At 38.8% G+C, this 14,622-nt stretch overlaps 1 protein-coding gene across 2 annotated transcripts; it reads right to left on the reverse strand.

The window, feature by feature from the left end:
• Window positions 1–325: 325 nt before the first annotated feature.
• ctu2 (cytosolic thiouridylase subunit 2 homolog (S. pombe)) lies at window positions 326–14,617 on the reverse strand. Of its 2 annotated transcripts, XM_022200361.2 has the most exons (18): window positions 14,492–14,617; window positions 14,213–14,319; window positions 13,834–13,908; window positions 13,180–13,258; window positions 12,936–12,995; window positions 12,520–12,580; window positions 12,301–12,410; window positions 10,580–10,824; window positions 9,840–9,975; window positions 8,983–9,114; window positions 7,426–7,517; window positions 7,119–7,216; window positions 5,597–5,686; window positions 5,273–5,381; window positions 4,796–4,856; window positions 3,331–3,389; window positions 1,563–1,642; window positions 326–1,457 (listed from the first exon to the last, which is right to left on the reverse strand). In XM_022200361.2, the coding sequence occupies exons 2-17, from the start codon at window positions 14,266–14,268 to the stop codon at window positions 1,579–1,581; spliced, it is 1,527 nt and encodes a 508-aa protein (XP_022056053.1). In that variant the 5' UTR covers window positions 14,269–14,319; window positions 14,492–14,617; the 3' UTR covers window positions 326–1,457; window positions 1,563–1,578. The 2 variants fall into 2 exon arrangements, with proteins under 2 accessions (XP_022056053.1, XP_051816013.1); XM_051960053.1 differs by having other exon boundaries at window positions 14,213–14,548.
• Window positions 14,618–14,622: the final 5 nt, after the last annotated feature.

The following is a 14,622-nucleotide window of genomic DNA, read 5'->3' on the forward strand; positions in this document are numbered from 1 at the left end:
AGCCAGTGGCCTCCACTTTGAGCACCTCTTCTAATTGTAGAGGCCAAAGATAACTTTTATTAATCTGGTGATATCTGAATACATTTGGTATTGAAATATTTATGCAAGTTTTTCTTTTCCTGATGTGTGTAAACATTATTTTGGCTGACTCTGACAGGTCACCTGGCAACAGCTATTTATAATAATGACAAACATACCTGCATTCTACAGCAGTGATTTTCCCCATGTGCACATAAAGATGTGTGAGGACTGGAGCTTAGATGACAGGAGCAGTAGTCATCCTCACTAATTCAGCTTACACATAGAAACAGACCACAAACACACACACTGACTATTGTCACTTTATATACTGGATTGAACTTGAGCAGTGGAAGAGAGAAGGAATTTAATGAAATTATGGAGATTCAGAGAGGTAATGTTGCGCAGTGTTAAGTTAAGCACAGTTTAATTCAAACCAGCTGAATGTTAAACTTCAGTGCAGCTGAACGGGTTTCAGTTAACCTTAAAGTAAAATTAATTTTTTAAAAGCTAAAATACACAGCAGAGAAACACAGGTTGAGAAGTTCACTCTCATAATGACGGACAGCTGCTGCAGCAAAAACACAGGTGTTCAGCGGTAAGTTAGCCACCTGTGTTAATTAGCCCGCTAGCTAATTTACTTGAGTACAATTTTTGGCTACTCTACCCACCTCTGTTAGTTTGTAATTAGATTGTCTTATATAACAGCAACACGTGGACATGAACTGTCAGCTAAGAACTGCTGGGGTTGAATCAAGCTCTAACCCTGAAACAATCCATCCATTGCCTGAACATCATAAGTGGTTTTGAAAATAGAATATCCAGTTTAAACACATAATGATACAGCAAACTTTTACAGTATACAATCATAAATACATAAATTGACAGACATTTGTATGACTTTACAGCAGCTTTTAATAGAAACTTAAACATATATTAGAAGAGCAATAACAAATACAAAATGTCAGTCTGAGGCAAAAGGTTCTGCTGATCTTCAAGCACCTGAGTGAACCAGTTGTTGATATTCAAACATAAGCTTTAATTAGCCTCTGCACTCTAAAAATCACAAAAATCCAAAAAATAAATGAAAGCAAAGCTAGTTAGTCTAATGTGTTCTGTTTCTGAAATGTCCTTTTGAGTGCATTTATCATAAACTATGCATTGAAATGATATTTTTAGTGGCTACATGTGAAGGATTACCAGTAACTGCCACAGTGTCTGTCAAGTGAGGCAGCTGAGAAAACTGCAGATATTTGGGGGTTTATTAAACATTGTACCTGGCACAATCCAGCTTTTCTTCTGGAAACAAATGCCTCACTGATAAATCACACACAAGCTAACATAGCTGCTTGTGATGGTGGAATACCGGCGGTTTCAGGCTGTCTGGCTCTGTAACGTACTGGTGATCTTCCATGTTGACTCCACCTCAGCCTACAGTCCTACACAGGAGAACAGGATATTAGTTAAAGTCTTTCCACATTAAAGTCCTCCACTTCCTGTAGGCTAAAATCAGCATAGTTTTGAGTTTCAGGGTGGATAGTCACCTTGACTTCTGTTTGATCAATCATTGCCTTCGTCTCCATCATTCAGCAGAAACTCGCTGATCTCATCTCTCATCTGAGACCTACAGAACACAACACAACTTAGTCCAAACATCGTCACATTTCTGTCCTTATTATCGAGCATTTCATTTTCTATAGCCCAAATTCTTCATGTTTAAGTTCAGGTTTAGGTTAAAGTCTTTTGAATCAGCTGTCATTTATTGAAGTGTACTACAAAGCTGTGAGATGAAAGCTCCCAGTGAGCACCGAATGGGATTTCTAGTGGATCCGAATGTCTAAGATCTCCTTTCATTGGGTTTTCAAGCTTCTAAAATGTAGCTACAACATTAAAGTGTTTGATGTTTCACATAAAAATATGGGGCATTGCAGGCTGTCTGTTGCCCATAAGAAGCTTCCAGAACATCGTAAAATGAACATGATTTACACTGCTGTATTACACATAACATGGAACCACAATCACTGGAAACATGACTGACCTGAAAGTTGTCTAAAAGACGATCACTGACATCTTCCACAAGTAGAACGAATGTAGGTACCTATGACATCTACAAGTCTGACTGGATTATGTCATTGTACGTGTTTGTGTGTGCAGGTGGGTGGGCGTTATAGGTTTATAATGTTTGTGCTGTTTTTATTGTGGTTATTGGTCCTCTGACTACTTTTACTGAAAAGCCCAACCAGGGACAGAAGTTGAAAATGAGCTCAGTGCTAGACACTCCATATGTAATACATCAGATGTGTTCTATGGTAATTGCCTGGTCCCCGATCAAATAAATGAATAAATAAAACAAAAATAGGCCACAGAATGCCACTGCTGAAAAGGCTGGCTGTTGGCAGTATCGTAATACTGTAATAGAAGAGTGACTGGAAGGAAAAGGTGCACAGACAACAGGGATGACTGTGGCCTTCAGAAGATTGTCAAGAACTTTCATCCAGAGCCACCAAGCAAAGACATCTTCAGGAAAGAAGCTACAAATGTTGCACTCTTAATATCAAGCCACTCCCGAACCAGAGACAGTCAGAAGATATTATCTGGGTGAAGGAGTCAAGCAGCTCCTGCCCACAGTGCCAAAGCTTCTTTGTGGTAAAGGAGCCTCAACTAAGCATTAATGGTACAAATGAGCATTGTGTTTAGATGTTGGGTATTTCTTTTTTAGGATATTTTTTGGCTTTATTTGATAGTGTTTAGTAGAGAGGCAGACAGGAAAGTAGGGAGAAGAATGATGGGGGAAGACCTGCAGTAAAGGGCCGTGAGCTGGAATCAAACCCAGGCTGCTGCGTTGTGGACTATAGCCCCTATTCATGGGTCACCCACTCAATCAGTTGAGCTATCTGGGCGCTCAGTTTTTGGATATTTCTATTTTGTAAATCCTTTTTATGACTGATCTTCAGAAATGTTCTAATAATTTGAGATACTGGACATCATGGTCTCATTTGCCTTTTAAAATAGTAAGTGAAAAAAAAAAGAAATGCCTTTTTAACAGAAAAATGCTCACTGGGCCAGTTAATGAGGCATCAGAACACAATGGAAAAAAATGTGGAAATGACATGACTAATGACATGACTGATGATTCCAATAATAAAACGTTTTAGGACAACAGTTGTTTGGCACACGCAGTCATGAAATGTGGAAAAAAAACTGCATGTTTTGTAAACCACTGATTATAATAAGGTAAAATGTATGCACTCAAACCTAAAAAAAATGAAAAGTGATTTAGTTTTTTTCTTCTTTAAATGATACAAATCTCACCTCCTTTGCCTCCTCTTAGCCTCAGACATGATGTACTGTGGGAGATGGTCCACTGATGACTGGAAGAAAACAGACAACAGATGTGAAAATCTCAATTTAAAACTTGTGATTTGTTTACATTTTGATTAAGTTGTTACCAACAAATACAATGTTTAGATTTGTTTTGCAAATCAGGAGGCATGTTGAAGCTCTTTTCTGATCGGACGTAAACATAAACCAGACAGCTACACCTGGACTGGGAGGTCTGGAGTTGGACCAGCTCACTCTGTGTATCATCTGTGTGACTGGAGACCTCTGATGATTGTAGAATGACTTTCTTTTTATTGTGCAAGTCAGGAATGTTGGTTTTAGTTACAGTTCTTTCTTTGTAAAGGCAATAATTATTCAAGTGTTGCTGTTGGAATCACATCTATTTATCTGGCTTAAAAACAAAAGATACAGCTAAACGATTCTTCGCTCCAGGCTAAGCAAGTTTATTTGTAAACCAATTTCATACACAAGGCAATTCAAGGTGCTCTAAAATGGCAAAGAGATGCATCACAGAACTTTAAAATTAATTAGATTTAAAGTAGAAATTAAAATAATGGAAACAAAACACAAAAGTGCTTTAAAAGTCAGAAAACAGACTGAACATCTAAGAGAAAGCTACAGTAAACAGTATGGTTTTCAGGCCTGATTTAAAAGAGGCAAAAGTTTGAGCAGATCTCAGCTGTTCAGGAAGTTTGTTCCACAGGTGAGGAGCATAATCACTGAATGCTGCTTCACTATTTTTGGTTCTGGCTCTGGGAACACACAGTAACCCTGTCCCTGATGACCTGAGGGCTCTGGATGCTTCATAATGAGCTAATAAGTCCTGGATGTATTTTGGTTCAAGATCATTCAGAGCTTTGTAAACCAAGAGTAAGATTATGAACTCTATCCTTTGGCTAACAGGAAGTCAGTGCAGTGATGCGAGCACCGGTGTATTGAGGTCCAGTTTTCTGCGGTTAGTTAGGACTCTGGCAGCAGCGTTCTCAGCTGCAGCTGCTTGATTGATTTCTTGTTAAGACCCATAAAGATAGTATTACAATAATCTAATGAAAATAAACACATCAACAAGTTCCACTCTAGACAGGAAACCTTTGATTCTAGCAATGTTCTTTAGGTAGTAACAGGCAGCCTTAGTAACAGCTTTTAAGTGTTAAAATTCAGGTCTGAATCAATAATGACACCGAGGTTTCTGGATTGATTTGTAACTTTTAGTGACGTGGAGTCAAGGTGAGCACTGACCTTTGACCTTTCATTTGTGGGTTCAAATACAATCACGTCAGTCTTATCTGCACTGAGCTAAAGAAAACTGACACATCTTTAGTCCTCCTCCTTAGTGTAGTGGTTCTTGAACTAAACCCAACTACCACACAAGTTGTTGTTTTTTTTTTTTAACAACATCCTCTCAACATGTTGATGTGCAGCTGCTTTTACTCACCATGTCTCTGATGGTCAGCTGACAGCTGTAACACAACAGGCTCTTCAGATCTATTGTCTCCCTGGAATGGAACAACAACACAAAAGACTTAGACTGTGAAGAAGATGCAACAGATAGTAGGATTTCCTCTGCAATTTGATGAGGCTTTCTGATCGATGCATCCTAAAAATACCAATAAATGTCAGGAAGAGAGTGGACACAAACAGAACACTGTTTGGCTTAGCTGTGCCTTGTGATGCTTTATTGTTACTTCATTTTTTGGTCTCCTCACAGTTTACCATTTTTGATATAATAAATAAAGGGAATTAGGTAATTATTTGACATATGGGTTAAAAGGAGGACAAACCCTCAGTCCTCTTCAGAATGACATCTTTGGAATTTGTTAATCACCACTGATAGTTCCTGATTAGAATACAATGGAGGATAATTAACTGCCAAATTAAGAGAAATAAACCCTGTGAATAAATCAACACTTACTTAGCAGAGGAACAGCAACTTCCACCACTTGTTGCTCTTCCACAATCCTCTCCTCCTGATAAGGAACAGCACTGTACAGCTGAAGCAGCTGATGTTGGCTTTACTGGACCTTTAAAAAAAAAAAACAACAACAAAAAAAAAAAAAACAGATGACTGAACAGGAACTGCCTTAAAAGAAGCTTTTTTTATTTGTGCTTCTCAGCTTTCCCTTATTTGACATGTGGCTCTAAACAGTAAAAATTGCCATGACATAGAGACAGAAGCTATAAGAAACACTGACAGCATGAGTAGAGGTGATACACTGTCAATGATAGTATAACATACCTGAGTTTTGTCTTGGACTCCCAGATCCAAGAGATAGAGTCTGGGAGAGCTGCTCTGAGATCAGTGTGGCCTGAAAGGCTGAGGCCTTCTCTGAGAAAAAAAAAAAGGAGGAGAAAGACAGCAGGGAGGGAAGAAGGACAAATTTCAATCATATGGGGTAAAAAATATTCCTATCTGCTCCAGCTGACAAGAGGGTGCTCAAGGAAAAAGGGGAAACCTGTTTTATAAACCACTTAATGTGTGTAGAAGTGATTCAAGAAGAAAGGTTCAGTAGTTTGACGATAAAGAAACTTGTATTTGCATTTCATGTATTTCTTTATTTTAGTTGTAATTTCATTTCATTTTATATCTAATGCACCAAATCTTCACAGAATAAGGTTAATGCTTTAGGTCCTGCTTCATAATATCTTTGCTTCAGATATCTTGATGGGCAGCTTATTTGGATAAAAACAACATTTCACTTATGGTTTATTGATTTGTTACGTTCAAATCTGTGAATATCTTTCCAGCTTCAATGAAGTCTTCAAACTACATCGAGAAATGTGGGAATGAATTATATCTTGAGCCCACAAATTAATCAAATTGTGGGAAATCTATTAATCAAAACGTGGGAACGAATTGTTTCTCATGGGCACGCAAAAACATGTAGAGCCCTTAATTGTTTCGTTTATTTGTTCAAGGAGTAATTTGTTGCTACAGAGCTAAGTCCTTTGGATGCGTGGGTTTAGTTGGATGAGTTGCATTTCAACAGTCAACTGTAGGTAAAGTTATAGTAGAATTTTTATATTAATGTAATGAAACTGAAAAGTAACTTGTTTACAAAGTTTCTCCGTCTGATTAGCTTGATAGATGTTTTATTTTGTTAGCGAGCAAACCAGTCAGTTCCCCTTTTCTGTTCCTTTTAAGGACCAAAGGTGAATAAGGGCAACAGGTTTATTTTTTTGCTTGTGAGAACGCCAACATACAATGACTGTTGGATGTTCCCTTGGATGTTTTACCCTTTTGTTGCTTTTATACATGAAATCATGGTCAATATAATTTGCCTTCTTTGACAAGAATTTGCAAGAAAGAAAAAGTTTTTAATATCAAAGTGAAAACAGATTTTTACAAAATCATGTCAATTAATTAAAAATCTAAAGGTTAAGTAAATGATTGCATAAATATTCATAATCACACACACATACACACAACCAGTCAAAAATACGGATTTGCCTTCTCATTCAGTGGCTTTTATTTATTTGTATTATTTTCTACATTGTAGACTACTACTGAAGATCAACATTTTTGGGTTTACAGATGCATTCTTTTATAGTTTTGATGTCTTCAGTATTAATCTACAATTAAATAATAACCACTGAATGAGATGGGGTGTCCAAACTTTTGACTGTTCATGTATGTTGTTGATAAATCGTCAATTGCTTTTTCTTTAGGTGGTCAGAATTTTTAAACTTATCAGGGTATGATTTCTCTAAAGTGCTTGTACCTTACTTTAGGATAACCATTAGCTGCTAGCCACACTCACCAACAGCAGTATCCAGGACACACAGACACAGCAGACATCTGTCACTGTGGTCATCTGTAGAGGAGCTCCTACACGCCGTCTGCAGCTTCTCACTGGTCCTGCATGAGGTATAAGTCGGCTTTGAGAAACTTACAGTGAGCTTCCAAAACAGTTTCACGTGTAAAAAAGACAAGGTTAGCTGTATCTTGTTAGCAGTTAGAAAAAAAATCCAGCTGTGCCACATTTTTGGCTCCTAAGATGTCCAGCATCCATGAATTAAGTCCTTAGATTCTGTTCTGTGTGCTCATGTTGGTGTTCACCCACTGACCTGTAGATGGTGCTGACAGTAGAGGGGAAGTCTGTCTGCAGCTTAGTGACAAAACTCTCTGTCAGACGCTGGATACTGGCCTTTTCAGACGTCTGCAGCACAGACACAGACACACACACTGTATGCATGCATGGACAAAATTCTGTCTTTAAGTCTGAGGTTTCATTAAACCAGCACTGCCTTCTGGTGCCACTAAATTCCAACAATTCCTTCAAGAGACGTTCTGGACAACTGCTGAGTTTTAAAGTCTCTAAACGAGGAGGGATATGAAGCAGCAAAAGATGAAGGACTCGAATCTCAGCAGGACGAGAGGTTTAGCCAGTGAAAAGACATCCAACCATTTAATATGTTAGTCTCATGTTTCACTCTCCTGTTAGGTTCATTTGTCAGAAGGGTAATGATGTTCCTGGGTGTTTAATGATTAATTACTCAGAAGTGTCAGAAACCAAAAATCCCAATAAACATTGTTTATATCTCATTAACTCCATTTCAATCAATGTTTAGTGCAGTGGCGATCTTCACCTCTCACAGATCATGGTTCAATGAGGACAACTCACAGCTTTTTCATTAAAAATATACATGTTAAAACTGTTTTAATGTACATGGGAAAGACACAAATAAAACAGCAGTTTTACATGACAGATTTTTTTTAAAGTTTACATTTTGAATTTTCTTCTTTTCATGCAGTTGATAAATCAGCACAAGATAGATCTTCTATCCAGGGTGGGTTTGCAAATATATTAAACAAACTATTTTTACTTTATTTTTGGATTACACTTAAGCCAAGCAGAAGAAGCTTCATTTTAAAAAAATGGAACAATGTATTTTTACCGCCCGGCAAACATCGTTTTCCGGAAGGTATTGTTTTGAGCTGCATGGTCTTGGTTGGTTGCTTGTTTGTGTGTAACAATTTGGTTTCTGTGCGATAACTCGATAAAATATTGATGCAGCCTCACCATATTTGGTACACAGGTGTACCATAATAAGACACAGGTCAAGTTCGCATTTGGTGACCTTGGCCTCATTTTCACGGTCACAGGGGCCATCTTTGTCGCCGGGCGGTCCAAGTTTGGTAAAACTTCTGGTTAGATTATTTTTTTTTTATTTAAAATGCGTCAATTTCACCCACAACATGACAGGAGGGTTAAATAAATTCCCATAGTCACTTTTACTGAAAGTCACAACAGCAGTGGTACTAATTCAGACCTGAAACATTTCTCCATCATTCCACATGTTTTAGGTAAGTAGGCTGAGTTGAATGATATCAGACTGCTGTGGAAAAGTTGCACCATTTATGACTTCTAAGATCACTGTAATAGTTGTCGCAGTTCTAATCTTTTCAGCTCAGACTAAATAAAATCTGTTTAATAACTTAGGAAACAGTGAAAGATCTCACGTCAAATCTCTCTACAGTCTGTGGTTGTATATAGAGGTTTCATTTTGAAAAAATATCAGTCACATATGTACAACCATGGATATGGCTTATTGCTCTAAAAGGTTACCTGTGTTTTATTTATTTACCACTGTCTGGTTTACTCTGCTGTTGGCTGATCTTACCTTAGTCTCCAGGCTTGGAATGACAACAGAGGGCACATTGAACATGCGGTTGTAGTGAGCTATTTCTTTAGCTGAGTAATCCCTCATTGGCCTCACTGATATTATGTCACCATATCTAGAATCAGAGAAACCCTGTAAACACAAACACACAAATACAGCATTAACATTATTTGTATTAGTCTGATTTGCTTTCCTTCAAACTAATTATAAGATCAAAAAGGAAAGAGAAACTATTCAGGATTTACACCAATCAGGCAGATGACCACCTGCTTAATATTGTGCTGGTTCACCTTATGTGGTCAAAAATGCTCTGAATGCTCTTTGCGCCTGCACCAGAGGACCTCTCAGAGTGTCCTATGAGGTCTGGCACCAGGACGTTGGCAGTGGATCATTTGGCTGCTCTGGGTTGTGCAGTGGGCCTCTGGGAATCAAACTTGATCCACTGCATCCTGTTGATGGGGTCTAGAAAGTTTGGTCAAATCAGCATCTCGGGTGTCATGTTCCTCAAGATGTTCCTGATTGTTTAATGTTTCTGCGATGTGGTGTGGTGCATTTTCCTGCAGGGGCAGGCCAGTGATATTTAGGATTGTTGTTAGCATGAAGGAGTGAGCTTGTTCTGGGACAACGTTTATTTTGGTGTCCAAGTCTCATCAACATTGATGCCAAAAATCGAAGGTTTTCCAGCAGAACACCACATAGCACCAACATGATCAGTGTTGTTCACTTCACCTGTCAGCGGTCATAATGTTGAGGCTGATCAGTATATACTATAAATACGTTTCTTTGTCCTCTCTCCCTCATCCAGATTTGTTATTCTCTCACTTTCTGTGGCCTAGCAAATATCCACACACACTCACCGTGTCCTGAGCTAGCTGTGCTCCTCTGCCCAGCGATATACTGGTGAGCAGCTTAATAGCCAGTCTGGTGCAGCTGTCTCCCAGCATCAGTTTGCTGTAGCCTTCAGTACGAGCTGTGTGCACCAGCAGATGCTGCCTGTGAGGAGAACAGAGTGGGGTCAGAATGGTTTGGAAGTTAGCAAATCTAACCTGAGGACTAGGATTGCCTCCTTGCTGGCTATGAACATCACATAGACTTTTATTTTTTTTAAAAGTTATTTCCTTTTCTTTTTAAACTTTCTTACGTATAGGACAGTGGAGAGAGAGAGAGAGAGAGAGACAGGAAACATGGGTAGAAGAGTGGAGGAAAGACATGCAGTAAACATCCATGGGCTGGATTTGAACCCATAACTGCTGCAGCAGGGCTATAGTCAGTGTTTATGTGTGACCAGCTGAGCTATCTGGGCACCCAATCCCACACAGACATTAACCTTTTAAGACCTACGATTGTGCAGGTCTGCCGGGGTATATTCTTACATTTTTATACATTGTAGTGCAATTTTTTTTGAGTGTTTTTATTTGCTTTACATCAATATAACCCTTATATCCCAAGTTTTAATAATATGTATTGACTTATATCTTAACTACTACAATAAACTGCTTAAAAGTGTAATAAACTGAAAAAAAATTAAATTGTTTTTGTCTTTTATCACATATATTTCAAAATACAGTAACTGCATAGCTGTAAAGTGAGAGATGACCTTAATGTGTTTAACAGGTCTTCTCTGGCTGTCAGTGTCTTAGCAGAGCCAATCAGCTGCTGCAGTAACTGTGTGTGGGACTCATGAACATCAGGTGGAGACTTCTTCTGCTGCTGCTCCGGTGGTGCCAAACAGTCGCTGCCGCAGATCTGATTGAAGCGATCCACAGCTGCTTTGTAGGCGCTGGGTGGTTGCTGTGAAGGTGGTAGGGCTGTCACCACAACAGAACCGGGAAGGTCCAGAACCTTAGAGGAGGTTGGAGGACACATTTACTAATAAGCTTGGTCTAAAAAAAAAAAAGCTCTGGTTGATATTCCTGCTGTCAGCATGCCAATTGCACGCTCCCTCGAATCTTGTGGCATTGTGCTGTGTGATAAAACGGCACATTTCAGAGTGGCCTTTTATTGTGGGCAGTCTAAGGCACACCTGTGCACTAATCATGGTGTCTAATCAGCATCTTGATATGGCACACCTGTGAGGTGGGATGGATTATCTCGGCAAAGGAGAAGTGCTCACTGTCACAGATTTAGACAGATTTGTGAACAATATTTGAGAGAAATGGTGATATTGTGCATGTGGGAAAAGTTTTAGATCTTTGAGTTCATCTAATAAAAAAATGGGAGCAAAAACAAAAGTGTTGTGTTTATATTTTTGTTGAGTATAGATAGATCTAATTTAATAAACAGCTGAGCCATTCCTCCTCACCTGTACAATATGCCAATGTACACCACTGTTCAAAAGTTTGGAGTCACCCAGAAAATCTCATGTTTTCCATGAAAACTCACACTTTTATTCATGTGCTAACATAATTCCACAAGCGCTTTCTAAACATCAGTTATCCTTTCAACACCATTAGCTAACACAATGTAGCATTAGAACACAGGAGTGATGGTTGCTGGAAATGTTCCTCTGTACTCCTATGTAGATATTCCATTAAAAATCAGCCGTTTCCAGCTAGAATAGTCATTTACCACATTAACAATGTCTAGACTGTTTTTCTGATTAACTTAATGTTATCGTTAATTAATAAAAACTGCTTTTCTTTCAGATATAAGGACAGTTCTAAGTAACAGTAGTGTACATGAATTATCCGCTTTTTGCACTGTATTATTACTGTAGCAATAATCATTTTTATAATAATGGTTACATTTATATAGCGCTTTTCAAGACACCTAAAGCGCTTTACAATGAATCCATTATTCATTCGCTCACACATTCTCACTCTGGTGGTGGTTAACTACATTTGTAGCCACAGCTGCCCTGAGGCAGACTGACAGAAGCGTGGTTGCCAATCTGCGCCTACGGCCCCTCCGACCACCACCAACATTCACACGCATTCATATACCAGTGTGAGAGCACTGGAGGCAAGGTGGGTTAAGTGTCTTGCCCATGGACACAACAGCACATGACTAGGCGAGAGTGAGAATCGAACCACCGACCCTTCGATCATTGGACGACCCGCTCTACCACCTCATCCACAGCCGCCCTTTTTGCACTACTGTGTTTACATATTCTTTTCTAGATGTATAAATATTTATGTAATTTCACATTTTTTCATTACTACTATTATTTTTTCTCTTCTTCTTTCTATAGTTGTTTTACCATTCTCTTTTCCTTATTCCTAGCCAAAACAAATTCCTTCTATATCGTGTACGTACATGGCCATTAAAGCTGGCTGTGATTCTGATAACAGACCTCTGTATGTTAGCATCCACACTGACCTGTTCAAGAGGCACGATGTGGAAGGGGAAACCAGTAGCTTTGAACACCATCTCCAACTCAGACACCGTCCTCTGTCTCTCCTCTGTAGGCTGACCTACAGCACCACCCTCTGGGATCAAAGACACACATCAGTCGTATCAGATGTTTTGGTCAGAATCCTTTCACAGAAATTCCACACACAGAGATAATTACACTCTGTTAAACAGTCAAAAATATACCATCAATGTAGACAATGCCAGGAAAGAATCTCAACTTCTTGTGAGCCTTCTGGCTTAAACCCTGGAAGAAAGAAAATATTTTCAGTTGAAGTCATAACAAATTAATTATATAATATTAATCATATTCATCATGTAGTATTTCAATTTTCAACCCAGATTCAAGTAATTCATAGGAGTACAAAGTTTTCCAGTGCAATAACTCTGCTTGATTTGACATTTGTTATTTTACCACTTCAGAGATTGCGTGTTTGCACAGGAAACATTTTGGATCTCTGTTTCTGTACATTGTTTTTTTTGTACTTGAGTTGCGTTTTACTGTTATGCCTCGGACAGAAAGCTAAGTATCCTGTATGGAGCGATAAAACAGCTGAACTCAACACAGAGACTGATGGACAGAGAGAGACAAACAAGTAAACCTCTTGGACTTGACTGAGCATGGAACAGGAAGAAGGACCTCCAGATACAGCCAGCAGCACCTACAACCAGAGGAGACACTCAGTCATAGAGCTGTTGTGGATATTTACACCACACCGTTTTAATACATGCAAATGATTCTCTGTGTAGACATGCAGAAAATTAAGTGCAGTAAACTGAGTTCGGTCATACTGTGTTAGGCAAGTCATTATTAGTATGGATGTACAGATAAAGGACACAGCTTACCTTCTCTCCGGGGAAAATGATTCTGTTTTTGCCCAGCATGGCTCTGAACTTGTGAATGAAATACTCCTTGAAACAGCCCCTGATGGAGACACACAAATTATTTCAGCTAAAGGAGTAAACACAGTAAATGCTTCCTCAAACCATGCAAACATTTAATAACACCTCAACCCCTCACACGATTCTACCATGGACCCATTTAAAATCTTTTTCTACAGTGAACTCTTCTAATACTAGAACAGATATGGGACAGCCTTAATATATGGACTGGGCATGCTTTCAATAAAGGCCCTTTTTTCACCTGAAGAGGAAAAAAGGCTTGTATTAGAGACAGAACTTTATCCCAAAGTGCCTTCATTTAATAACTGTATTTAATAAAATCTTAATAAGGAATCCCCTTTTGTCTGATGTGACGCGCCTTTGTCTTTATTTGCTGCTGTCAAACTACAGTCAGTCAACCTCTACACAGATGTTTCACATTGAAAGCCTTTCAGCGACCCAATATAGCACACGTCCTCTGACTGTTGAGCATCTGTGGGAATAGTTAAGTCTAGCGAACAACAGCAATTAATATAAGCATTGGGATAGTGTCTGTGTACTAAGCCATGACAAATAACCTCATATAACATTATCTATCGCACTATCAGTGAGTCTCACCTGCAGTATGCATCTCCTGCTCTGATCACCACAGCAGCAGACACCTCTTTGCATTTGACACATTTCTGAGACGCACTAATAAACAGAGGAACAGCAAATATGTTTAAAGCACATCTACATGGATTCATATTCAAGAAAATATCCATGTGTTTTCATTCACACTACAAACACTAATTAATGTAACTGTATACTGGAAAGACACAATAGCAACAAAGGTGCTTTAATGGTGTTTTGGAGTGACCATTTACAACATACAGTTCACAACAGAAGTGAACACACTCCTGTGTGATAACGCTTTAATGTTTAGTGGTTCAAAATCATATCATCTCTCAAAACTGACTGACTGATCTTTAACCAAACTGGTACTATATCATCCTACCTGGGAACATCAGTTCGCTCCAGCTGATCGTGGTATTCTTCATCCACTTGACACATTTTTGAGAAGGCAGCTGACAGCCAAGACAGTGTTTAACTTCTCAGTCCAGGCTGTCAGAAAACTGGTAGTCAGACTTTTGTCTTACTTTGAAACAGTACAATCTGAAACTTTTAAGCTCTTCTCATGCAGCGTAGCTCATCTTAAAGTGAAGCAGAACCAAAGATAAACCTGATCAGATGCACACAGACCGCTATCTGTACTATTATTTAATAACACACATACCTCAAAAAGTATCGTGCGTCTAAATGGTGTCGCTTTTTGATGACGTATTCACGTCTTCTTCACGCTGTCCTATGAGCGTAAGTAAACAATGTAGTGGTTTACAGCTCCACCACCTGGTGTGGAGAGGAGAT

The sequence above is a fragment of the Acanthochromis polyacanthus genome, chromosome 15, assembly GCF_021347895.1.
Source record: "Acanthochromis polyacanthus isolate Apoly-LR-REF ecotype Palm Island chromosome 15, KAUST_Apoly_ChrSc, whole genome shotgun sequence".
NCBI lineage: Eukaryota > Metazoa > Chordata > Actinopteri > Pomacentridae > Acanthochromis > Acanthochromis polyacanthus.